General features: G+C 61.2%; 4 protein-coding genes across 4 annotated transcripts; 2 read left to right on the top strand and 2 right to left on the bottom strand.

Annotated features, from left to right (window-relative positions):
• Positions 1 to 1,901: 1,901 nt before the first annotated feature.
• On the top strand, positions 1,902 to 4,904 carry VOLCADRAFT_83608 (uncharacterized protein; the record flags this gene model as incomplete). The annotated part of the gene is made up of 4 exons (XM_002956374.1): positions 1,902 to 2,497; positions 3,150 to 3,502; positions 3,902 to 4,034; positions 4,653 to 4,904. Exons 1-4 carry the CDS (start codon positions 1,976 to 1,978, stop codon positions 4,902 to 4,904), a joined length of 1,260 nt encoding a protein of 419 aa, XP_002956420.1. The 5' UTR covers positions 1,902 to 1,975.
• Positions 4,905 to 6,850: 1,946 nt separating this feature from the next.
• On the bottom strand, positions 6,851 to 11,193 carry VOLCADRAFT_97362 (uncharacterized protein; the record flags this gene model as incomplete). Its single annotated transcript, XM_002956314.1, has 8 exons — positions 6,851 to 6,945; positions 7,088 to 7,531; positions 7,679 to 8,010; positions 8,295 to 8,638; positions 8,939 to 9,069; positions 9,184 to 9,214; positions 9,718 to 10,832; positions 10,920 to 11,193. 8 exons carry the CDS (start codon positions 11,191 to 11,193, stop codon positions 6,851 to 6,853), a joined length of 2,766 nt encoding a protein of 921 aa, XP_002956360.1.
• Positions 11,194 to 12,157: 964 nt separating this feature from the next.
• VOLCADRAFT_107200 (uncharacterized protein) lies at positions 12,158 to 21,443 on the top strand (the record flags this gene model as incomplete). Its single annotated transcript, XM_002956373.1, has 12 exons — positions 12,158 to 13,599; positions 14,085 to 14,190; positions 14,837 to 14,968; positions 15,117 to 16,552; positions 16,733 to 16,948; positions 17,448 to 17,550; positions 17,784 to 17,824; positions 17,869 to 17,955; positions 17,999 to 18,056; positions 18,336 to 18,545; positions 18,936 to 19,883; positions 20,880 to 21,443. 12 exons carry the CDS (start codon positions 12,158 to 12,160, stop codon positions 20,952 to 20,954), a joined length of 4,854 nt encoding a protein of 1,617 aa, XP_002956419.1. The 3' UTR covers positions 20,955 to 21,443.
• A 65-nt stretch (positions 21,444 to 21,508) lies between these two features.
• VOLCADRAFT_83604 (uncharacterized protein) lies at positions 21,509 to 22,937 on the bottom strand. The gene is made up of 3 exons (XM_002956313.1): positions 22,648 to 22,937; positions 22,364 to 22,523; positions 21,509 to 21,829 (listed from the first exon to the last, which is right to left on the bottom strand). The coding sequence occupies exons 1-3, from the start codon at positions 22,895 to 22,897 to the stop codon at positions 21,763 to 21,765; spliced, it is 477 nt and encodes a 158-aa protein (XP_002956359.1). The 5' UTR covers positions 22,898 to 22,937; the 3' UTR covers positions 21,509 to 21,762.
• Positions 22,938 to 23,190: the final 253 nt, after the last annotated feature.

Below are 23,190 nucleotides of genomic sequence, written 5' to 3'. Positions count from 1 at the left end.
ACCGATGTTTGCAGCATGGCGTGGCGCGGTCTGAGTCGGCGGGCTTTGGGGCGTCTCTTGACGCACATTTCTTTCCAAGAGTCCCCAGCAGCAGTGCGCATTGGCAAGCGGCTTCCTAAGACCTGACATTCACCCAACCTGGCTTCACGCGATGCCGCCGCGAGGGCGGATATTGCTTTAGATTCTATGCTTCTTTGGTGCCCAGCAGCTTGTCAATTTCGCACGTCGTCTTGCAAGCTCTGTGGCCGCGCTTGTGCTCCTTGGAAGGCTTTATGTCGTGTGGCCGCGGCGGAAGCGGAAGGGCCGTTTGCACCCTGGTCATGTGCTATTGCCTGTACGTATATGTGTCTGTGTGGGTTACCCCTTGCAAGTTTTATGTCACCTGCGCATGCTCTGGGGCGGCAACGGCTCAGGGCGGCCCAGGGACGGGCATCCATGTAAAAAGCGGATGTGTGCGCGCGTGTGTGTTTGCTTCACGTGTGTGCATGTCTGGTACGTGGGCGATAAGAAGTTGAGGTGGAGGGAGAACGATCAAAGCCGCGGCATGTTGCTGCCTTTGGTCGAGGGAGTGAAGTAGGGAAGGGAAAGTGCGTTTGTGCAATGTAGCTTGGGAGCGGAAAGAAGGGCTCAAAAACTGAGACGTTTCTGTATATGTGTGGAGATCTTGCTGTTGGCTGGCTTCTTAACTTCCGTGGGGCGTGCATCCGCACTAGCAGTTGCACACAGCCCGTATGAGAACGTCTGTTGGGCCAATAACCACCGCCATGGAACTCGCGATGTGTTTTCAGTGCTCATGTGCCTCCCGGTGGTTGCCATACTAGACATGACGCGACGCACTGGGTGTCTTGCTTGCGTTCTTGGGCCGCGGGTCTGCAGCAGTGCAGTGGCGACTGAGTTATTTGCTTTGCGAACGATGAAAAAGTGGTGGCAGGAGGAGCCGCGGCGGGAATACGACCAAACAGGGATGCTTGTACTGCAGGTCCGCATCGTACTTTGTGCGTGAGGAGTCGCCGACATCACTTTTAATCGCGTTTTCTACGGAGGAGCCAACTTGGCGATGCTTTTATGTTGCAAATCTGGTGATCAATAGCATTCCCAAACATGTTAACTTAGCGCTTGTGGCACGCAGCCCCGGGTGCTCTCTCAAGCCACTACTAACACCCTCTGGTCTATCCGGTTTGATGCACAAGCTACTTGAGAAATATTCGACACGATTCTCAGTCGTGATCATGGGCAGCATTCATGGGGAGTACCTGCGTGCCTTAACTTATCAGACGCAGGTTATGGTTTGAGCAGCATACTGGTTGGAGTCCGTTGGGTGTCGAGGTCGTTGCCCGATCGTTCGGTGCATAGCGGGCGGGAAAGCGCAGACAGAGGAGCTCTTGGTGAGCAACATGGTGTCATGTAACCCATTTATTGCCTGCTCTCATCTCATGACACGTGGGAACGTGTCCATGATATCCTGATGCACCTCCTGCTGGACTGTAATCAGTTGCGCCTTCGATAACCGTGTGTTTACACGAGGGTTGCCAGGCTGAAGTTCCTGAAACTCTGCACCTCCAGCATCTATGAGAAGATATGGCCACAGGCTGTGTGTACAGGTCTCAGGGTCACATTTGTGCTCGGGAGCGCGATTTACCAGTGTGAACCACTGCTCTTGAACCTGGGTCGTGCCTCTCTTCGATGGAACGGGCAACGCACAAACAGGGCTGGAGCGGTGCGGGATGTCCGATGCAGTCTTGCTGGCATGGTGGCACCGCATGATTAAACCTTACTTTTGCGCCGGCGGGGCTATAGTTGCCGATGGCAGTTAATCGTACGGCAGTTTGCGGCTCCGGAGCTCGCGGCGAAGTCGTTGAAAGGAGATGCATGCGCAGCCTATCTACCTGTTTTTTCACATTCTTGCGTTTTTTACTTTGCTTCTTCATGACATAAGGAATACAGACGTCTATCTTCGGCCGCTCGTTGGGACACAATGGCTCCCCCAAAGCGCTATCCGAAGTCTAACAGGCGCAAGGATGGACTAAGGCTTGTTGCCCGGGAGCATGCAACGGCATTGCTTTGCAAGCCGGCGGCATATTACGACGACAGTCTCAACGTCAGCTGGGGCAACCAGGACCAGTATGAAGTCACTAGACAGCTTGGGAAGGGCAAGTATGGAGAGGTTTACGAAGGCATCAACATGCGACTGGGGACCAGGGACAAGGACCGCATTTGCGTCATAAAAGTTATGCGCCCAGTCAAGGAGCACCGTCTGCGCCGAGAGGTTAAAATTCTCCAGCATGTTTCGGGTGGACCAAATATCGTGCGATTGCTTGACGTTGTGCGGGACCCGGAGACCAAGACTCCCAGCTTCGTGTTCGACTTCGTGGACGCAATGCCCTTTAAGGAGCTGCAAGGAGCGGTGACGGACCTTGACGTGCGATATTACATATTTCAGCTACTTATCGCGCTGGACTACTGCCACTCGCGCGGGATAATGCACCGGGATGTGAAGGTGGGGCCGTTACGGTAAATTACCGCATAACGCAACACGGTGCCGCCAGTGCAGCTCGTGGGGACCATCTTGCAGGGTGCGGCCTCTAGGATAACGAACAGGACCTGGCTTAAAGGCGGGATGAGGGGTTTTACCAGCCGGTCCTTGAGTCTAGCCCCTCATGACGACGTCCTTAACCGGCTGGGCGTTCTGGGCCCGCGCCCGCACACCTTGCATGCATGGCTCCAAAGGGGATGCCCCATGCATGGGCTGCCTTCGGTCATGGACAGCACCTCTGCCCCCTTTTGCAGGAGTGCCTCCATGACGATACGGGTTAGTGGCCTTAACTAATTAGCTTGCATCCCACGCATTCACTGCTCATACGCCCACGGAAGCGCGTCCCTGCCCTCAAGTCCAACACGTTATAATAACCTGATTCCATGTCCTTGCTACGCAACCTTGGCTCCCAATTTCGCCGGGCATCCTGAACAAGGCAAGGCCTTCTTCACCATGGGCCTTACATTTCCTTCCTGCACTTGTATTCCCGTGCCTCCCTACCATCCCCTGTAAGCGACGTTCTACCACAACCCCCAACCAATTCTCCCCTACTGCGAACTTAACAGCCGCCCACCAACTCCTCCCCCCACCTTGTGTTGACCTTCCTGACCTACAGCCCGGTAACGTGCTTATTGACCACACCAAACGGGAGCTCAAGCTCATTGACTGGGGCTTGGCCGACTTTTACCAGCCCGGCAAGGAGTACCCCGTGCGCGTGGCCACACGTTTTTACAAAGGTCCGGAACTCCTAGTTGACATCAAGGACTACACGTATTCGCTTGACGTGTGGGGCGTGGGCTGCATGATGGCGGCTCTGGTGTTTAAGAAGCCGGTGTTCTTTCGCGGCGAGGACGAGTTTGACCAGCTGGTTAAAGTTGTCCGCGTGCTGGGAACCGATGGGCTGTACACGTACTGCAGCAAGTACGGAGTGGAGCTCGATCCGCGGCTGGCGCAGATGTGCGGCTACAGGTGTGAGATGCGCGGGGTAAATGGGGGCGGTGTTGGTAAGGGGACCGAGACATAACGTAAGCGATGAGGCAAGAACGAAGCTGCACTGGCAGCCTTGTCTGTGCTGTGATTTGGGCTTGGTTTATTTTGATTTGGGTCGGCGCTGCAAGGGTAAAATATTTCCATTTGTAGCGGCGTGGTTGGTCTGAGTGCGCAGAGGAGGAGGGAGTGGTTGGTGGCGTCTGCAATGCCGCAATGTGGCCTGGGCGGATGATGCATGGGTGACCAGCGCCACATTTCCCTCGTGACCAGAAATTCATTTGTTGCCTTCCCGTCACCTGTTGGCTTCCCCTCTGACCGAATCTACCTTTCCGTCCTCGGCATTCTGTTCGTATGCCTGCCGTGGGATTCCGGCTACAGGGCGCGTGTGGCGTGGCGGAAGTTCGTCAACCCGGACAACAGCCATCTAGTTTCCGCGGAGGCCTTCGACTTGTTGGATCAGCTGCTCAAGTACGACCACCACGAGCGGGTGACGTGTGAGGAGGCATTGCAGGTGGGATGGCGTGGGTGTAACGTGCTCAATGCCCGAGTAGGGCGTACGATTGCGTGTCTTTCTGTTACATGGGGCGGCCTGCAGGACCGCGCAGGACCGTGACCTTCACGTGTTAGTGCCGGGGAGCTCTTTCCTTAGAACTGGATGCGACGGCTGTTCGCATGCTGTTTCATGAGGGCGGCCGGGGGCTATATTAAGACCGTAAAACACGGCCGCAGATGACAATGTAGCAGCTGGTGACAAAGCTTAAGGCTTGTAAGCTTGCAACCCCAGCGTTTGTTACAGAAGAGTGATGCGTGCGCTCAGGTACAGTACCTGTGGCCTCCGTGCGCGGGAAGTCAGGACTGGTGCTTGAGTTCCGCTTAGTCTAGAAGCAAGATTGTACTAGCAGGCTGTAAAAATTCGCCGCCATATATACCACCCAAGGGAAGAATGCTGATGAGATCCTTTGGCGACAGGAATGAGGGCTCTAGTGTCTGTACTTCCGGCAAGGATTGCGCGTACCTGCACAGACCCACACGCACGGTTTGTGGCCCCTTTGCCATGTCGCTAATGTTCCTTCATCCCTAAATCTGAATCTAAATCCTTCATCCCTAAATCATCTCTAAATGCGTGCAGCACCCTTACTTCGATCCAGTCCGGGAGGGTCTGCCCGGCTTCAAGCCGCTGCCCGAGCCCATGGCGCAGATGATGGCGTTGTTGGAGGCGCGGCGACGGGAGCAGGAGCAGGGGGCAGCGGGTGGCAGTGGCGGGGGGGACGATGACGGCAGCGGGAGCGGCAGCGCCGGTGGCAGCGGCAGCGGGCCCGCACGAGTACCGGCAGCAGCAGCTGCACCAGCAGCTGCTCAGGAGGCCATGGCTGTGGCTTGAGCCTCGCAGCTGGGCCCTGCTGATTGGCTGGCGTCGCATGCAAGATCTTCGCTCCTTTACTTGCGGCGCAGGGAGGATTGATCAAGCAATGTATGATTTACCTGGAAAGAAGCATGCTTTTAGGGAGGAAATCCTATTCCCCAAGGCACGGCAGCCTTAGCCGCCAGGTGCTAGCTAGTGTTGTTGTGTGCCTGTGGAGAATGGTTTCGTCTCCCACGGGTGTGAAGAGCCGCTCTCTTTGCACTGTTCGGCGCGCGGAGAGGGAGCAGCGGCGCCCCGGGTTCTGGTTTTGCGAGCGGGTGTTAACGCATGAGGGCCTTACGCATGAAGTGGCCGCGGGGCATGGCTAGGGACTGGTCACTTGTGAAGCTGGGGTAAGTAACATAAGTAGCATACCGCACTGTCCACCGCGTGCGCGTCGCAAGATTGCGCCTGCGGTGCCCAGCGTGTCGCAACCCGCAGCGACCCACGCAAGTATGAATACGCTCTGGTGCTTGTGTGCGTGTCGCGTGCTGCCGTCGTGGTATCAAATCTGTTGTTTGGAGGTAAGTGTGCTCTGGAGTTTGTATGGCTATGCATTTGTATTAGTTGGTCGGTTGGTTCGCAACAACAGTGCCGTGGCAAGCGGGAGGAAGGGCAGCTGCACAGCAGTAGCCACCATGCCCCGCCATCGCAGCCACTACTCAGGACAGCAACAATGCCCAAGGTAATACTGCCCGAGTTGCGCTGGGAAGCTCAGCTCACTTCCGCTGCACCTGTCGCCGCGCATCCTCGTACCGCCATTCTGTCCGCGCATCTATCGCTTTGGGCGTCTGTGGTCCCCTGCCCATTTCCCCCTGCATCAGGGCACATCAGGGCAGGGGCTGTGTGCGTTGCAAGCGTTAAGGGGCCGTCCGGGCGTTGTTCGGTTCGGAGTTGTCGTTCGCCTGTGTGGTTTTGAGCTCGTGCTGTTGTGCATGTGGCTAAGGGGGCTATTAGGCATGGGTGGACGCTTCCGGCCCTTGTCTACTGGCGCTACAACCAACGCATGTTGCTGTGTGACTGCCGTAAATTTTAACCGTCGCATTCTTAACCTGCACGAGGCGCAGCCCCATTCAGCCGCGTCTGCCGTCGTCGTGGCCTTTTGCCGAGGTCCCTCGGCACCCACTGATTGACTTAGGGGTTTGTCCAAGTTTCGATGCAGCGCCCCACCTGGTGGTGGCTGACCGGTTACATTCTGTTGAACAAAAGGACGTTCCACATTACACACTGCATATCACTTGCATGAATTTGGCTGTATCCCCACGCCTACCTACCTACGGTTTGATGAGTTGCTGCCCACTCATTGGTTTGCTGGGTTTTGTAAACTAGGATTACGAGCTGCGTTTGCTGACGACGGTCGTGTCTGGGGCGCTGTGCTGTGATTAGCTGGCCCCACCAGCCGAGGGCGGCGGCTAGGGTCCGGTGACCTGTTTTTGTAGCTGTACTGCGGGTTATCTGCCCGCGAAGAAAAAGGCGACGTCCGGAACCGCTACGTTCGTTCCTCATAGGGAGCAATGTGTGCCCTCTCTTCTCTTGCTTTTCTGTGCGTACGGCGTTGTGACGGTTAGTGCTGCTGCTGTGGTTGTTGTGACGGTGGGGTGCTGAGAGCCAAGTGCTGGTGTGTGGTGCCTTAATAGCCCCCAGCTGCGTATTTTCCAAGCATATCTGTTCAGGTGGTACCCGGTGGAGGAGGCTCATAATAGACCTGGCCTGTCTCGCGGGAAACATTGTTGAAAATTACCCTAACACCGTGTCGTTCTTGGGAGAAATGTTTTATTACTTGCAATTAGTTCGATTAGAAGTTACACGAGCGCATATGCTCGGGGGGAAATTGGCCGCTCGGTGTGGAAGGGCGCTCGTGGCACCAGCACTGTCAGCAGCACCCACGCAGCTGTACCGTATAACCAATCCGGCATTAAAGCATATTATGTCACCATGTCCGTACAGTCCGCTAACTGCTCAAGCCTGGTGCCTGTAAACCTGCTATGAAACACCGGCACGCGCTCAGTCATACAGCAGCCTGTACGGTAGCCCAAGACCAGAGCAGAGCTGCTTCAAAACCGACCGGAAGGCGGGCGCCAAACCAGGGCACGCCTTGCAATGCGAGGAAGCTGCCACCGCGGGGTCTTGGTCGGCACGGGCATCGCCACCTCCCCGCTCACCCCCATCCGGAGCTGACCCTCCTTCCGTCGCCTCTTCACCACCGTCCCCGCCACCAGCTTGTCCTCTGCCGTCACCGTCGGCTCCCTCGGGCTGCATTGCCAGCGCGACTTCCCCACGGTCCTCATGCACGAGATACGTACGACGGTACGGCACTAACAAAAATACCACCAGTGCGGACCGGCCCAGGGTAACCTCCGCACCACAAAGCAGTCGGCCGGCAGGAGGAGCGGTGACAGCGTCAGGACCACCAACACCATCATCATCATCATCATCACCGCGCGCGCCATCGCCCGCTTCCCTCAGCCTCGCCGCCACCAGCTGCCGTACCCTCCACTGCATCGACCGCAGCTCTCCGCATAACCTGCTGGGCAGCTTCAGCGCCACCATCCCAGCACTGCCCCCCACCAGCAGCTCCGTAACCAAGTACGACAGCGGCTTCTGCCCTAGCATGAACGCAGTGTCGCCGTATTCCAGCAGCACCTCCCTGCCGACGCCTGCAGCAGCCTGGCGACTTGCCGCCTTTGGCACCGACACCTGGGCGCAGGTGCTGCTGCTGCTGCTACTACTGTTGCTTTTGCCGTACTGCGGACCTCCCCACGGCGGATCCAGAAACACGACGTCCTGCCGCAGCGACTTTGCCGCCCGCGAATAGTCCCCCCACAACACCTCGATGACCCCGAGGGGCCGCGAGGGAAGGGCACCACCGGCTGGAGGCCCCGGAGCCGTTGCTGTGACACAGCGGACGCCCGGCGGCGGCGGCGCCGATACGCCGGCCGGGTCTGTAACACCCGGCAGCTGCCGCACCTGGTCGCCGGAGGGGCCTTCCGCGGCCTCCGTGGGCGGCCGGGCGGCTGCGGCCGCAGCGGCGGGGTGCTGGCCGCGGCGGAAGGCGTCCCAGGCTTGCACCAGGGCCGTGTTGTGTCTGACGTGGGGGAGGGAAGCAGTGGTTGGGAACTCCTCGGGAGGGGACAAGGCAGGAGAGCACGCGGCTCGCAACTCCCCCGGCTGCTGCCACGGACAGTTGTGCGCATGTCCATCGCATCACCTCACCGTGCGCAACCCCCGACCAGCTCAGCCGCGCTAGCTTGCGAAGTGCTGCCGTCTCTCTCCCAATATATAGGAGAGAGACTCTTCCAATATATCCCTCCCTTTGTATTTCCGCTTTTATTCGGTCATCACCAGTTTCGAACGCCCCACCTCACGCACCGCAAATCTGCCGCTCGATCCGGGTCGAGCTCCACCGCCACTACCCGCTGGAAGCGCCGGGCGAATGACAGCGTGTTACCGCCACAACATGCCGTACCATCGGTCAAAGTCAGGGGAAGTAGCAGCGGCGGCGATGACGGTGACAGTGGTGACGGCAGCAGCAGCCGCTCCGCCAGCCCCGCCAGCACATCCGTCATCTTGTCCGCTGTCGCCTGGTCGGTAGCGGAGAAAGCTGCCGTACTATCCACGCGCATCGCCGACCGTACAGTGTACGGCAGGTACGGAAAGATGGTGTCTAGGCGGCCGCTGGAGTACGACACCGTTAGGGCCGCGCCACCGAGGCGCTGCGTTCAGCACGCGAGTAGTGGTCGGCGGCGGGAGGGGCCGGGGCCACTGGGTCGTGTAGGAAACGTGTTGTGAAAAACGGTAAGTAAAAAAGCTGTTGTGTTGTGAGGGGGTGCCGGAGGGGCAGAGTGGTGAGACGTAGTGCATACGAGTCAGAGAACACGTCAGACATAGTGGTCATGAACTGGAGGTGCAGGGCAGCGCACAGGATGTGAGTGTACGGAAGGCCTCCCCATGCGGGGGACCCTGGCACATGGCAGCGTGTCCCGGTATGGGCCCTACGCGGAGTACGGACTCACCAGCCTGCCGTCCAGTGCCGCCACAGCCGCCCCCGGGCCGCAGGAAGGGGGGGAGGGGGGCGAGGAAGGGGCCGCTAGGAAGACCCGGGCCCAGCCGTGGGAGCCTCCTTGCCGAGTACGTGACACCGCCACTGTGGAAACGGGAATTAGGTCGGGGTCGGGGATGCGGTGGTTAGTAACAGTTGGAGGTACCGTTAGGAGGTACAGTTTTGTCGCATTCACGTGTCAGAGCGTGAGCTGCTCACGAGGGGGGTGGGAACTCGGCGGCGGCGGCTCCTGCACCCAGTCGAGGGGGGAGGTGGGGGACAGAGGGCCAGAGGCCGGGGGGGTTGACCCCGCGGTGTCCTCCCCTCCCCCCTCTCCCGCTCCCCCCCAACACACAGCGGGGATGGGGGAGGTCGGCCGCCCTGCCGGAACCTAGCCCAGCCAGGCCCGGCGAGATGGCTCTCACCTCCGCAGCAGCCGTAGGGCGCAAAGGCCGCCGCAAGAGCAGCCTGCACTGCCGTCGCCTTCACGGCTGGTGGGATGTTCCCCACTAGCAGTACGATTCGGTCAGCGTTGCCGCCGCCGCCCTCGTCACCGCCCTCGTCGCTGCCGTCACTGCGACGGTCAAAGTCGCCGTCCCCGAGCTCCGCCGCCACCACCGTCGCCGCCGTCGCTGCGGCGGAAGCGCCGCAATGGCCGCCGTCAGCGACGGTCCTCCTGGAGGCAGCCCCCCCAAGTACATCTTCGGACAGTTCGGGATTTCTCAAGTCCGATTGCCCGCGTGCTCCCTGGACGTGGGCCGTCAGGGGCCCCAGTGACACCGGTTCCGTTGGCTTTTGCCTCTCCTGCTGCTGCTGCTGGTGATGATGCCGCTCCCGCCCTCCTGCCGCCGAGCCAGCGCCTTTTTGTTGCCTTCGGGAACCTGCATGACCCGGCGGCAGCGACGGTGGCGCAATCCATGTGAGCGCCAGTGCCTGCTGCTGCTGCTGATGATGATGGTCGCAGTTTCCAATGAACCGCCGCTCCACCTCTTGTTGCAACTGAAGCAAGCTGTAATGACCACGGCCGCAGTAGCAGCGCCGGCCGAGCTGTAGCAAGTGCCGCAAATGTGCGACGCAAGGCCGCTGACCAGGGCCGGGCTCGGTGGCGCCCGCTTGCAAGTCCCCCGCCGCGCCGGCACCGCCGGCGCCGCTGCCATCGCAATCAGCTTGCTGTACAGCATTAGCGGCAGTGGCGGCGGCCGTCAGCTCCGCTAGCATCGCGGCCACTAGCACCGCGGTGTCCCCCCCCCAGGTGGTCGCCAACAGCTCCGGCCACAGGTGCAGCTTCCTGCACCACCACTGCGAGCGCGGGGAACCCCCCACCGCCGCTGCCATCGTCATCGCACCACTGCCGTTGCTGCTACAGCCAGACGCCACCGATGGCGGCTCAACTGCTGCTGCTATAGGAGCTGTAGCATGGGCACTTGTGCCAACGTTCTGGTTGCTCCGCTCCGCCGCCACCACCGCGCGGCAAGTAGCCACCAGCGCCTCGGGGCTCAGGGCCCCCAGCCGCAGACTGGCGGACCTGCCGCCGCGACCGCACCCGTCTCCAACTGCTGCTGCAGCCGCCGCCACCGAAGAAACGCCGCCGGGCGGGCTCCCTGGAGCTGAACCTTCCAAGGCGCCGTCGTGATCCGATGGCGGCGGCTGCGCCACCAGGCCAGCGGTGCGATTTGCCAGCGGCATCATGTGCGCCAAGCGGGGGTGCAACGCCAGGCAGGTGGTGCCTGTAGCGACCTCGCGGACTCCCACCTCGACGCGTAACGCCACGCCGCGGTGCTCCCAGGTGTGGAACTTGGCACCAGGAGTTTGGCGGGGGCAGTCGTCCACGGTGACACGCAGCCCGCCGGCCTCCAGGGCCTCCCGCGCTGCGGCGCACCAGCGCAGCAGCGCATCGCGGTCAACGCTGACGGTGACGGTGGTGGTGGTGGTTCCTGAGCCGGAGCAGTCAACACCTGTCTTGATGATTGCCGCCGAGGGTGCGGCAGTGGATGTGGTGGGATTGGCGGCTTGGGTGGGGACGCCGCACTTGCGGGCGCGCTTGCTGTTGCTGTAGCCTGATGGCGGCACGGGAATGATGACGACGTCTACAGACTGTGCTACCTGGCAATCCTGGGCTGTGCGGCAGGGCCGGCCCTCCAAATGGCGCCAGCAAATGCAGTCATGCAAACGCACCGTCTCGCCAGTGCGCGTCAGAAAACTTAAGCCTCGCAGCTCATCGCCACCCATGGCGTCTGATATGACAGTAAGCTACTTTGGGGCATTTGTGTTAAGAGCAGCCTGTCGGCACCGCAACATTCCTCGACATGCCTGTGAGAATTGCTACGAGATTATGCCTCAACTGCATAGTATGGAATATGTGTAAATGGGGCAAACTATTTCACATCGCACACGATGCTAGACGTTCCGTACCAATAGTCCTGAGGGCCCAGGATTGACGAAAGAAAGGCAGGACACGAACGCAACCTAAGTTGCAAACAAGCTTAGAAATAGAAATACCTTATAATATTGTGCATTCGCTAACCAAATACAAATTAGACTATGTGACGGCAGTAGCCATAGCCCTGAGCAAGCAGGTTCAAGGATTGGATCGGGAATCTCGGAATATCTAATTGTTATCATGTTATTTATCATGTGCTAGCTTGCTGAGTTTTTCTTGGGTAAGAGGCACGGCAGGTGACAGAGCTTTGACAAAATGCCAAGGCGGAATCCCGTTGCTGATGCTGCGGCCGTGTTCCAAGAAGGTATGTGGGTAACTGTTTCAGGACCTAGAACACCACGGTCTTGCAGGAGTGACAGCCATTAGCTATAGCATTGCAAGACCTCCACAGTTGAACGCCTCAATCGCTTGCTCCCAAATTTCAACGTTTGATTATCAGCAAAAAAGCTTGTGGCGGAAGTACGTCTTTCCAGGCAGCGATCGCCAGCGCACTGCTTACCCGAGCATTCCATCGGACATGACGCGCAACTCGACGGCTTCAGCGCCAACCGGTCAAGTGATGACACATTCTTCGGGTTGGAGGCCGATGCTGGTTACGCCGCTAGCTTTCGGCAGTCCGATGCGGTCACGGGCCCTGTAACAATATCGCTTTCGGAGGCCGCATCAGCACATGTTCCAGCAGTTCGGAGTAATCTCGGCAGCTCCGGACTACTCGCCGCACAGTGGCTGGACAATTTCACGCAACCAGTAACAATGAACCTTGAGGGACCAGCCCCTGCTATGAGCTTCGCGGCTGCTTTGCCGGGAGCCACATCTTCAGCATCGCCAAGGCCCGCTGCAGCGCATGATAGCGGTGCGCCAACGCAGCCATGTGGTAGCAGCCAAATGGTCTCCAGCGAAGCGAATGATCCGGACACTGACACGGCGGGTGATGATCAACCCAGTCGCTGGCAGCTGCTTGTAAAACGCATGAACGCCGAGGTCCCCACCACTGGCCTCAGCCCGGCGGCCGCCAAACCAACCCACTCGCCCAACGCAACGCCGAGCGACCAAGCTTCCAGCCCCATAGGCCAGCGGGGAGCGGGAGCCGTACAGTACGGCAGCCCGGCATTGAGGCAGAAGCACGCTTCTCCACGAGCGCCTACTGAGCAAGCAGGTTCAAGGATTGAGCCGAAGCGGGATCAGTACGACAGAACGGAGACACGTCATTCACCTTTGAGATCGTGCAGCACAGACGCCGACACGGGGTATGCGCACGCACACGTACCTGGCTCGGCGGTGAGGCGGCTCGCTGCACCGTCGCGGCCGTCAACGGTGTCGGCCGCTGCCCGCTACAACAGTGCGAACCGCCGCTACCAACCGGCAAGTGGACATCTGGATGCTGACGTGACAACCGCCACGTCAGCATCGCCGTACGAGCGGGCGGTAGCGGCCCTCCAGCAGGCCGAGCAGCAGCTGCGGGTGCACAAGCAGTACCGCGGCGGTGGCGGTGGGGGTGACGGCGCCACACACGCTGTCGTACCGGCGGTGGCATCACCCGCGAGCGGTGCCCTCGCGGCGGCAGAGCGCTTCCTGGCAACGGGACAGCTTTGTAACGCCCCTGTCGTTGTACACCGAGCGACAGCCATGTACGGCAACACGCACGTGGCGTCTCGGTTGGGTGTTGATCAGGTTTGTGATCATGATTCCAATCCTGGCAGCTTTGAGGAGGTAGCCCGGGGGCTCGTGAACCGCCTGACGTCATCCGTACGACTTGGCCTGGGGCTGCCAGGAGCGACGGCGGCAGCGGCAACGGGCCCGCTCGTACACTCCTACGCACTACTGGAGCCGCCACCAGCGCAGCACGTCGCAGCGGCGGCGGCGCTAGCAGCCGCTGCCGCCGCCGGAAAGGCCGAAAGCAGCGGCAGAGCAGCCGCCGCCGCCGCCGTCACCGCCGCTCCGGAACTAGAGCTGCAGGTTGCGATGCAGGGCCTTATGGCGGCCGCCCGGCAGGCTTCGAGTGAGGAGGCGCAGCAGGCCGAGCAGCAGCGGAAGCGGCGGGAAGCGGCGGAGGCAGCGGAGGCAGCCATTGCGGCGGTGGAAGAACGGGCGGCACAGCTTGCGCGTGTCGTACTTTACCTGCGGTTGTGGCGTACGGCCGCCAGGTGGTCCCGTCGGGAGACGGACGAGCTGGCGGCGGGGTTGAACACGTCCAGGTAGGTGATCCATGTTGCCCTTCAGGTCTGTCACTCGAACCGCACCACGAGGGCGGCAGCTATGTCGGCAGATGCATGTCGTACGCACGTGGTGTGCCGTACAATCGACCGCGTCGTCGCGACGGCGACGGTCCGAAAAAACGGCATCGCAGGACGGATCCATCTCGTTGGTTTGGCTGGTCGGAGCATGGCGAAGGGGCTGTGCCTCGTGTATGTGGGGGTGGTGGGGGTAGGGGTGTGTTTTTGTGTCCCGTTCCGCCCGTGCCGATGCCGATGCCGCCCCCGGAGGCACAGCAGGGCTGTCATCCTGTCCTGATGTCCTGATGAGCCCGGACACCTCCCGGAGGGGCGGCTGCGTGCGCGCAGTGGTTGCCCTCGTTGTGATTTGATGTACTTGTTCTCTGAGTCCCGTTGTTTCGCACCAACCGCTTGCCAACTGCCTGCCGTACTCGTGATCGTGGACCCTCATGAACGGGCGCGCGCAGGCTACGGCGCTACTTCGCTGCCTGGCGTACGGCGGCCCGGGCAGCGCGCGCGGAGCGGCTGGCGGCAGAAGCGTTGGAGCTGGCGGCGGAGGCGCGGTGGGAGCAGGTACGGCGGCTGGGGCATGTACGACAGTGGTGCCTGCGCGGCGTGCGCACGTGGTGTAGCAGCTGACCGCCGAAAAGGTCTCTCGAGTTGCTGGCGGTCGCGCTCTGCGCGTATTTATAGCACCGTACTGTGTGCCGGCTGCTACATTCCCCCCCCTTTGAAGGGAACCGTCCCGGGCCCTTAGAGCCTCGTATACCGCCAGCCTGTGCCTACCTTCGCCTACCCTCGGGCAGTGGGTAATTACTCCACGTCACGTCATGTGCCGGCTCACATGCGCCTAGCCGTCTTCAGATTTTTCAGGCACAGAGACAGTCCAGTCAGTTCAGCTACTTTTATAATTTGTGCGATATTCGCTCTTTGAGTCGCCACACCCGAATACCACTCGAACGTGATCGGTGGGGGTTGAACCGACGACTTCAGGATCGTGAATTTTCACGAGGTCTCGATACCAAATGTAGCAGCTGACCGCCGAAAAGGTCTCTCGAGTTGCTGGCGGTCGCGCTCTGCGCGTATTTATAGCACCGTACTGTGTGCCGGCTGCTACACGTGGCAAGAAGGGCCAGGGCCGACAGGGCAGTGCGGGGCAACCACCCCAGGGGTCCTAAACCCACCGGACATGCATTCCCATCCCTCCACCTTCACGCAGGTGGCGCACCGCTTCCGGCGGCTGTGGCTGTTGCACTACAGCCTTGTCGCCTGGCGGCGTGCGGCTACAGCTGGCTTGGAGGCGCGCCGCCGCCAGGCAGTAGTGGCCGGGGAACTGAGTCGGGAGCGACAGGTGGGGTGACCGGGGGTGGTTCGTGGGTGGGTGTATGTGTGTGTCCCACATGGCCTGCACCGTCGTCTTCATCCAAACCCTAAAACCCTAAACATCTCCGCTGGCTGAGACCTCTCCCCTCCCCCTCCCGGCCTCCGCCACCCCCCAGGCGGCGGCCCTCAGGAAGGCCACCGCGGACCGCTTCCGCAGACTGTGGCTGCTCCACTCCCACATGCGCGTGTGGAGGACGGCGGCAAGAGCGCAGGCCACTGCGCGCCTCGTGGCGGGCGGTGGCGGCAGCGCTACCGCCGCCGCGGCCACTGCCTCCGGCGGCCAGGTAGTGCAGCAGCATCTGGCACCGCATACGACGCAACAGCGCCGCAGCGCGGCAGTAGCTGCCTTACTGAACCGCCTGCGGAGTCAACGGGAGGCGTTCCGGGGCCCGGTGGCGGCGGCGGCAGGCGCTGGCGCCTCATGCGCTGCTGCTTCTGCCGCCGGCCTAGGCAGCGACGGATATGGCGGCGCCTCTAGCGGCGGTGACGACAATGGCGGACACGCCGTACAACCCGCAGCGGCGGCGGCAGCGCCCACGGCTAGCCGGCCCTTCCCTGGCCTCAACCATTGGATTCGCCCGGAGGTAATGCGCGGTCGCCGCGGTGCTGGCGGAGGTGCTGCCTCCAAAGGCTCGGTTGCTGCTGCAGCGGCGCCGCCACAGCCGCCGCTTCCACCCGGCTGTAGCGGATCACGCGTGACGGTGCCGCTGCCGTTTCAGTTGTCCACCAGTGTGCGTGCGCGCTGCCGCCGAGATCAGGTATTAGCGGCTTGCGCGGGGACTCGACACCTGGTGAAGGGTGTGGCAGTACCGCCGGCGGCCGCCAACGACCCATGGGTCACGACCGTCGCCGCCGCTGCTCCTCACGGGCCAACAATGGCGCCCGCGGCGGTGGCGCCGGTCTGGGCCGCCGAGTGCGGTGCAGTGGGCCGAAGAGGTCGCAGCTGTGGCGGGGGCGGATGCGATAGCCAGGGTACGGACACGGCACTCGAGACGTTGCGGCAGGTGGTACGGCAGCGGCACCAGCAGCGCGTGATGGTGGTGGAGGCGGCGGCGGCGGCCGGCGCAGGGCCGTGCGGTGGGGTGCCGCCGGCGGTGGGTGCGTCTGTCCTCCTGACTGAGGGGGGCCAGCGGGCTGTGGGCGCTTGGCAGCTTGAGCCGGGGCCGGGCGGGGGGGGCCCTCGGCGGGATGCGGCGCCGCGGAACACGGTGCGGGGACAGGCAGTAGCGACTACTGCTTCTGCTGCCGCGGCGGTTGGTTTCGGAGGTTTGTTGGAAACTTTCCCCTCCTCGGCGAGCTCCGAGTGGTCCGATAGGGAGGAGGGAGCCGGGGCTCTTGGTGGGAGCCAGCGGCAGCAGCAGGAGGGGGAGGGGGGGGTGGGGGAGCAGGAGGAGGAGGAGGACATGCGGCCGCTGGCGGTGGCGGCAGTAGGGGACCCAGGGGTCGACCAGCAGCATGTACGGGAGGAAGAGGAACCGGCTGCTCCTGGATCTGCGGACTCGGAGGCTGTCTCTGAAGACGACCGAGGGCGACAGCAGCTCCCGCGTGGTGGGTGGGCGGTGGGACCACAGGCCGCAGCGGACACCGACACACCTCCCGCCGCCTCGCCGCCCCTCCCGCGGGGCCCTTCCGCGGACAGGGCAGGCCGCCGCAGCACCACAGTCACCACCGGCGGCATAAGCGGCGCCACCCGCCCATCGCTCACCGCACCATCGCTGCCGTGCAACCGCAGCCGGCCCACTTCCAATACCGCGGTTGCCCTCGCCGTCGGCGGCGTAGGGCCCAGTTTGGCGGGTGGCTTGACGGCGGTTGACTTGGAGCGGTTGCGAGCCGCGGAGATTCGGAAGCGGCGTGCGGCTGATGATCGTGCTCGTCGTGTGGCTTCGGAGCTGGTCGCCCACATGACCCAGCTGGCGGTGGTGCATTGCCGCCGGGGGACATTAAAGTGGTATGATGGTGTCGGTGGTGGGGGTTAGGGGGGCCTTACGGTTTCAGGGGGTTGAGAGCGAGCCGCGGGGGGAGGAGGAGAGGAAGCGGAGTGCTGAGAGGGGGTTGGGGAAGGGGGAGGGGGGTCGATGGAGCCAACATCTAGTCACCCTTTCCTTTCTTATGTATGTCTGTATGTCTGTCTGTGTGCATTCGTGTGTGGCGACGACGGCGCGATAGATGCATGGGGAGGGTTCTTGCGGGTGTACTGATTGAGCACATGCGGCACTGTGGGGTGTGTGTGTGTGTGTGTGTGTGTGTGTGTATTGACCCCCTAACCTGATGGCTTTGAAGTCGGCGGCAGTTGCATGTGTGTGTGTGTGTGTGTGATGCTGTGGAGATCAAGATTCGCCGAGTCGCTAGGGTCCCTGGGGTCCTAGTGAAGACGTACCGGTTTCGTGCACCTTGCCTTGCCTTCCCTGCCTGACGGCTTCCGACCCCCTCACCCCCCGTGTGGGCAGGTACGGCCTTCAGCCCTGGATCCAGTTGGCGGCTCTGGCGAGGCGGGCGGCGCTCACGGCGCTACGGCACTTCTCTGCGGGGCTGCTGCGGCGGGCGCTGCTGGTGAGACGCGAGGTGGTGGCAGGTGGCGCGAGGGCGGCCCCTCGTGCGCACCTCGAACAGAACAGCACCGGAACACGCCCCACCGCAGTTGGTGCTTTGGAGGCGGGCTGTTGTTTCCCTTTTGCATGCATCACCCGCCTCACCGTATCGCACCAACCCAACCTCCAGACCGGTGCGAACCGCGGTGTGAGAGGTCTGCCCCCCCCCCCCTCGCTGTACCCTCTCATGCATAGCGCGGTCCTCGACCCTGGGTGCTCGTGAACAGCATATTTAAGTACGGCACTTCCTGCCTTTCACCCCACCCTCCCTGTGCACCAGGCTTTGGCTCGCGGCCCGGCCCGAGCCCGACTGGGGATCATCAGCCGAGTCGCCGCCGCCGTGGCGGTGGGCCGCTGTCGTTACCGGGTGAGTGAGACACACACACATGCATACACACATACACACACAGGTCAGAGCGCGGGTGTGGGTGCGGGTGGTGGGATGTTCGCTGCGCTGTGTGTAGCGAGGTGAGGTGAGGTAAGATGAAAAAGGAGTACCACATAGATGAGAAGCTGAAACGGTAGTTGGCATGTGGACCGGGCCCCACTCCCAACCCGGAGACGACGGCTGCTTCACCCCACCACACGGCATTCACATCTGTCCAGTTAACCCAACCCCAGGCCCCTGTGCGTTACTTGGAGGCTGTACTACCTACCTCTCCGCTCCGAAGCCCTCTGTACCCCCCCTGTCGTGTGGGTCTAACCATCGCTGTGCTGTACTACCATACGTCGCATCGTGTCGTGCAGGAGCGTGTGGCCCGTGCCGTACTGGGTCGGCTGATCGCCTGGGTCCGAGCCGCGTCGCTTCACCGACGCCATGTGCATCAGCGGGTGTTGTTGGGCCTTATGCGGGCCGCCCGGGCGAGCTGGGCCGCCCAGGCGGATGCTGTCGAGCACTGCTGGCGGCGGCGAGTGTGGAGCTGCCTCCAGGGCTGGCGGGTGGCTGCGGAGCGGCAGGTACGTGTGGGCTTAGGGTTTATGATTGCATGTCGTATGTATGTACGTATGTATGTATGTGTTATGTGCGTGTATGCAGGCGGGAGGACAGGTAAAGCAGGTGATTCCGAACAGCAGCTGGGGGGGTAAGGAGCGCAGGGGAGGTCGCAGGGGGGTGCTAAGGGCTTCACTCCTGTGGGGGGGAAGGAGTCCGCTGACCTGTGCTGGCTTCACGGGCCGCAATGGCGGTGGCTCATCACTGCCGCCACCACCCTCACCGCCCTCCCGTCCCGATGTATTATCATCGTCGCAACGCCGGTTTGTGCATGTCTGTATGTGTGTGTCATTCCCGCCGCCACCATCCCGGCGTTGCCATTGCCGCCGCCGCCGCTACCGCCACCTCCTCCTCAGGCGAGTGAGCGGCTGCTGTGGGAGCTGCAGCGGCAGCACGAGCTGGAGGTGGCGCTGGGCCGCCGCACCGCCCGCCGCGTGCTGGCGGAGTGGCGGCGACTGCAGTTGGAGGCGGCCGAGCAGCGAACGGCACTGCAGCACCGCAGCCAGAAGTGGGCCAAGGTGCAGGGCTGGCTGGCGGAGGTGCAGATGGCGAGGTCGGTGGGGAACAGGGCAGGCAGCGCAAGTAGCAGTGGCAGCGGCGCCGCCACCGGCGGTGTACCCACGGAGCGAGCGTCGTACAGCAGCCAAGCCGCCGCATGCGGCGGCGCTTCCGAAACCGTCGCTGAGAAGGGTACGGCAGCGGTGCCCGCCGATAACGTTGCCGACTTATTGAATGGGGATGTCGTATCGGGGGGAAGCGATGCGAGGGCTCGGGACCCCCGCGGCGGCCGCGGGGGTCCCATCTCCTCCGGCGGTCACGGCGGCGGCGGCGGGCGGGATGTCTGCTGCAACGAGGACGACCCGTTGGGTTTAGGGCCGCTGGAGGAGCAGCTGCAGCAGTTCTCCCTGGGACCTAGCTACCTGGGCCTACAAGAGCCACCGAGTGGCGGCCGCAATGACCCGTGGGTCACTGGTGGCGGCGGTGGGTCCGGGTCACGGCGGCGCCAGGCCTGGCATTCGAAAGGGGCCGCTGCAGCTGGGCGTCATTGCGACTCGGGCGATGCAACAGCATCAGCTGCTGTAGCAACAACGGCATCAGTCGCGCCGCTGCCGCCGATGGGGCCGGCGGCACCGCTGCCGGGTTTGGAATCAAATTGCGAACGGGCGAAGAGCCACAAATGGGCGGCTGCGAGGCGGAAGCCAGCAGCCGACCCACTCGCGGCTCCGCCAGTGTTGGCGAACCGGCAGCAGAGACTAGCTCGCTATCTGTCGGGGCGTTCCGCGGGGGGTGCCGGGACCCAGCCGGTGGGGATGTCGCAGCCGCAAAGTGCTGACTGACGGGTGGGGGCGGCAGCAGGGGGGAGGGGGGAAAAAGGGTACCTAGGGGCCGCTGGTCGGCTCCCGGGGACTTCCCGGCAATTTGCTACGATACGCCGAGAGGCCCGTCACGCCATCAGCCGTTCTGAGCTCTCTTTTTTCAACGGAACATGTGCATGTCCTCGGTGCACGTGTCCTCTCTACCACAGCAGACTAAGGGGACCGATTATCGTACTTTGTGATCATCGATGGCTATCTCGATAATGGCGATGCTAGGAGCTGTTTACCGCTCAAGGCAACGTGGAAGATCTGATGATGTGTATCGAGGCTGCTGCATCGGCACCGCAAATCGACCATTTAAGCCTGCGCCAAAGGAAGCGAAATACGCGATGTGTACTGTACGGCAACAGACAATAATCTGTACCGGCTCGGCGCTCGGGGCAGCTGTGTGCACACCGCGCAGCACCACCGGCATCATTTCGAGAGCTGGGGCTAGGCCATCGTAATTTGGCGTCTGTTCCACGAGCAGTGCGGTTACGTTGCCGCCTTCTACATTCTTAGGCCAATTGTAAATACTCATCATGCATAAACATGAATTACTTGCATGGTTGCGGCGGAAGACACGCCATGACGAGCGTGTTCACGTCGGTGTCGGATGATCCCGGCAGGGTGTGGTTGGTGGTGTGGGTGGGGAAACAAGGCAGGGGCGGCGGCGCCCCTGAAGTAGGTGGGATGACAGTGGTAATGGCATGCGTGTGCACACACAAATATGAACTTATGTATGTATGCATGTATATATGTCTTGTTGGGAATGGGCACTGCTGCGCAGTGGTGCCATGCACACCACCTCGGTGGATTCGCACGCTCTGTATGTATGTCAACACGAACAAACCCAGTCAGTCGGTCAGAGGGTCAAATTAGCCAGCTCACGGGAAATTGCAACGTGCAACCCCCCACACCCACACCCGCTGTTGTGACATGGAGGTTGCAAATGTACAATGGGGCAACGGCCGTCCCTCGGTCATGTGGGTATCACAGGTCTGTGCTCATATCCTATAGCTCCCCCTTCTCTCTCTGACCGTCATCATCATTATCACAGTCATCTGACCAAATCAGGCCACTGATCGTTCTCCCCGCACCCAGCTGCTCTCACAACCAGGGTTGGGGGATTTGGGTCGATCACGGAGGGGCCAACAAGCACCGTCCTTGGAGTTTGTACTTAGAAACACAGACAGACACGCATTGCCTGGTCACGTTGAGCCAACCCCGCATGATCAGCGGCAGCATAAGCAGCATCTCTCAGCCTTCACAACAGGCTCCGTCACATCACATCACGCTGATCAACGAATTAAATTGACGCATCCATGGATACGGGCGCAACCCTTGTATACGGGCGCATCCCTTGTAGCAGAACCACCGCAACCCAGCCGGGCCCCAGCCAGCCGGGTATGTCACCCGGGGGTGCATATTGAACTGCCAGATCGATGGATGTGCTCGAGGCCATATCACCTAACAGGCGCCACCTAAGGCGGGTGGGTGGGTGATGTTAACGGCACGCAGTGATGCTGGCAGTGGCGAGGCGGCAGTGGTGGCCAAAATGCTTAGCTAATCTCCGCTGCAGCACAAAGAAAGCGACGCTTCCTCGCTACGCTCCAAGTCCTGCAGCTGCTGCCCAAACAACATTACCGCGTTGGGCGATGTCCCCCCCTGCAGCTATTTCACCCCCCATCGCAATATGGTGGGTTTGGGGTGCCGTCACCATTTCCAACAATTCGTCGCCTGTGCTGGTGTTGCTGGTGCTGCTGCCTCGCCACTTTCCATCCACCATTACATCTGCGCCCTGGTAGTCCCCAGGTCCCCAGGAGCCTCAGCCGCTGCGGAAGATGATGCTCTTGAGAGCCGCCTGCCCTCCCGGTATCCAGGTGACGCAGTACCTGGAGGCAAAACCACCCAGCAGGTGTGCTCATAAGAAGAGCGTGTATGTGTATTTGTTCGCTTGTCTCTGAAACGAGGGCGCGGGGCGGGCTGGGGTGGGATGCAGCGTGGGAGAGGTCCGCCCAGCCGGAGTTGATAGCTGGGGGGGAACACGCATGGGTGGACCTGGACTAAGCGAGACACGGCTACATCAGCATGTGGGAGGGGCATAAGAAAGATCGCCGACTTAGACCGTGGGGACGTTAGGGGGTGCACGGCGCAGCGCGGGCGGGTCAGGGTACTAGAGGGTGCGGCTGTTGGTGACAGGGTGGTGGCTGCCCCATCAGTGCTTGCCCTCCGAGGTCAGCCCACTTCCCCGGCCCTCCCTGCTACATTTCGCTCTAGATTCGGCTGCGTTCGGGTTCTCCCCCTTGACGAGTGGCTACACTGCTCCATGTCGCCTGTGTCTCGTATGTATTAGCAAACCCAAGTTCTGGGATGGCGCGTACGACCCAGTATGGCGAGTGGGCGGAGGATATTGGCATTTGACTTACCAGATAAGGGCCAGCAATTGGATCACCAGCATGATGAGGCACAACCCGGCGTTTCCCGTGGTAAAGGCGACAGCTAGTGTACCAGCAATTGCGGCGATGTAGACGATAGTAGCGAGGATGCGCTTTTCCTCAAACATACGCTGGCATTGCTTCACGGGCCCTACAGATGCAATTATAAAGGTAAAACCGCATCCCATTTGGCTCTGCCGAATTCATCAGATTTTATTGTTAGGAAATGCTGGTCCTGGTTTGAGCCCTTCCTAAGGGCAGGTGGTGTCGCTCACCCATTAGGAAGAGAGTGCTCATAACGCTGACAACGCTGCCGACCGAATACAGGATAGCGAACTTGGTAATTTGCACAGTCCACAGCATGGGAATGGATATGATGGTCAAGAGACAGCCAAAGCCAAAGCAGCACCCGAACCCTATCAAGCGATTTCTCCATGATAAGGTCATCGCCTCATCTATTTGCCCCATGAGCCCCTTCTCCTCCTGCTCCTGCAAACCCACAGCCTGCTTGAATTTGTCCAACATGTTTTCAATTCACTGCCTGATTAGTTGAATAGCCCAGACGGATAATATCCAGCGATAGAAGGGAACAGATCATGGACCATGCCCAAAGACGGACTGGGAGTTTTCAGTTGCATGGTGTACGGACAGCCCGATTTGGCGCGGTAGCTTCGTTGCTGGCAGGGTTGCTGGCGAAGTCCGCTGCCAAACACTGCGCGTTGTCACATTTCACCGTCACGTAACCTTAAGCATTGACAGGATTTATGAGATTTACAGGTTGACTTATAGGCTATGTTGCTCTTTTAGCGCGGGGTTTC

This window comes from Volvox carteri (assembly GCF_000143455.1).
Source record: "Volvox carteri f. nagariensis unplaced genomic scaffold VOLCAscaffold_60, whole genome shotgun sequence".
Classification (NCBI taxonomy): domain Eukaryota; kingdom Viridiplantae; phylum Chlorophyta; class Chlorophyceae; order Chlamydomonadales; family Volvocaceae; genus Volvox; species Volvox carteri.
The sequence above is the reverse complement of the archived record's forward strand: the minus strand, read 5'-3'. Positions and strand labels throughout refer to the sequence as shown.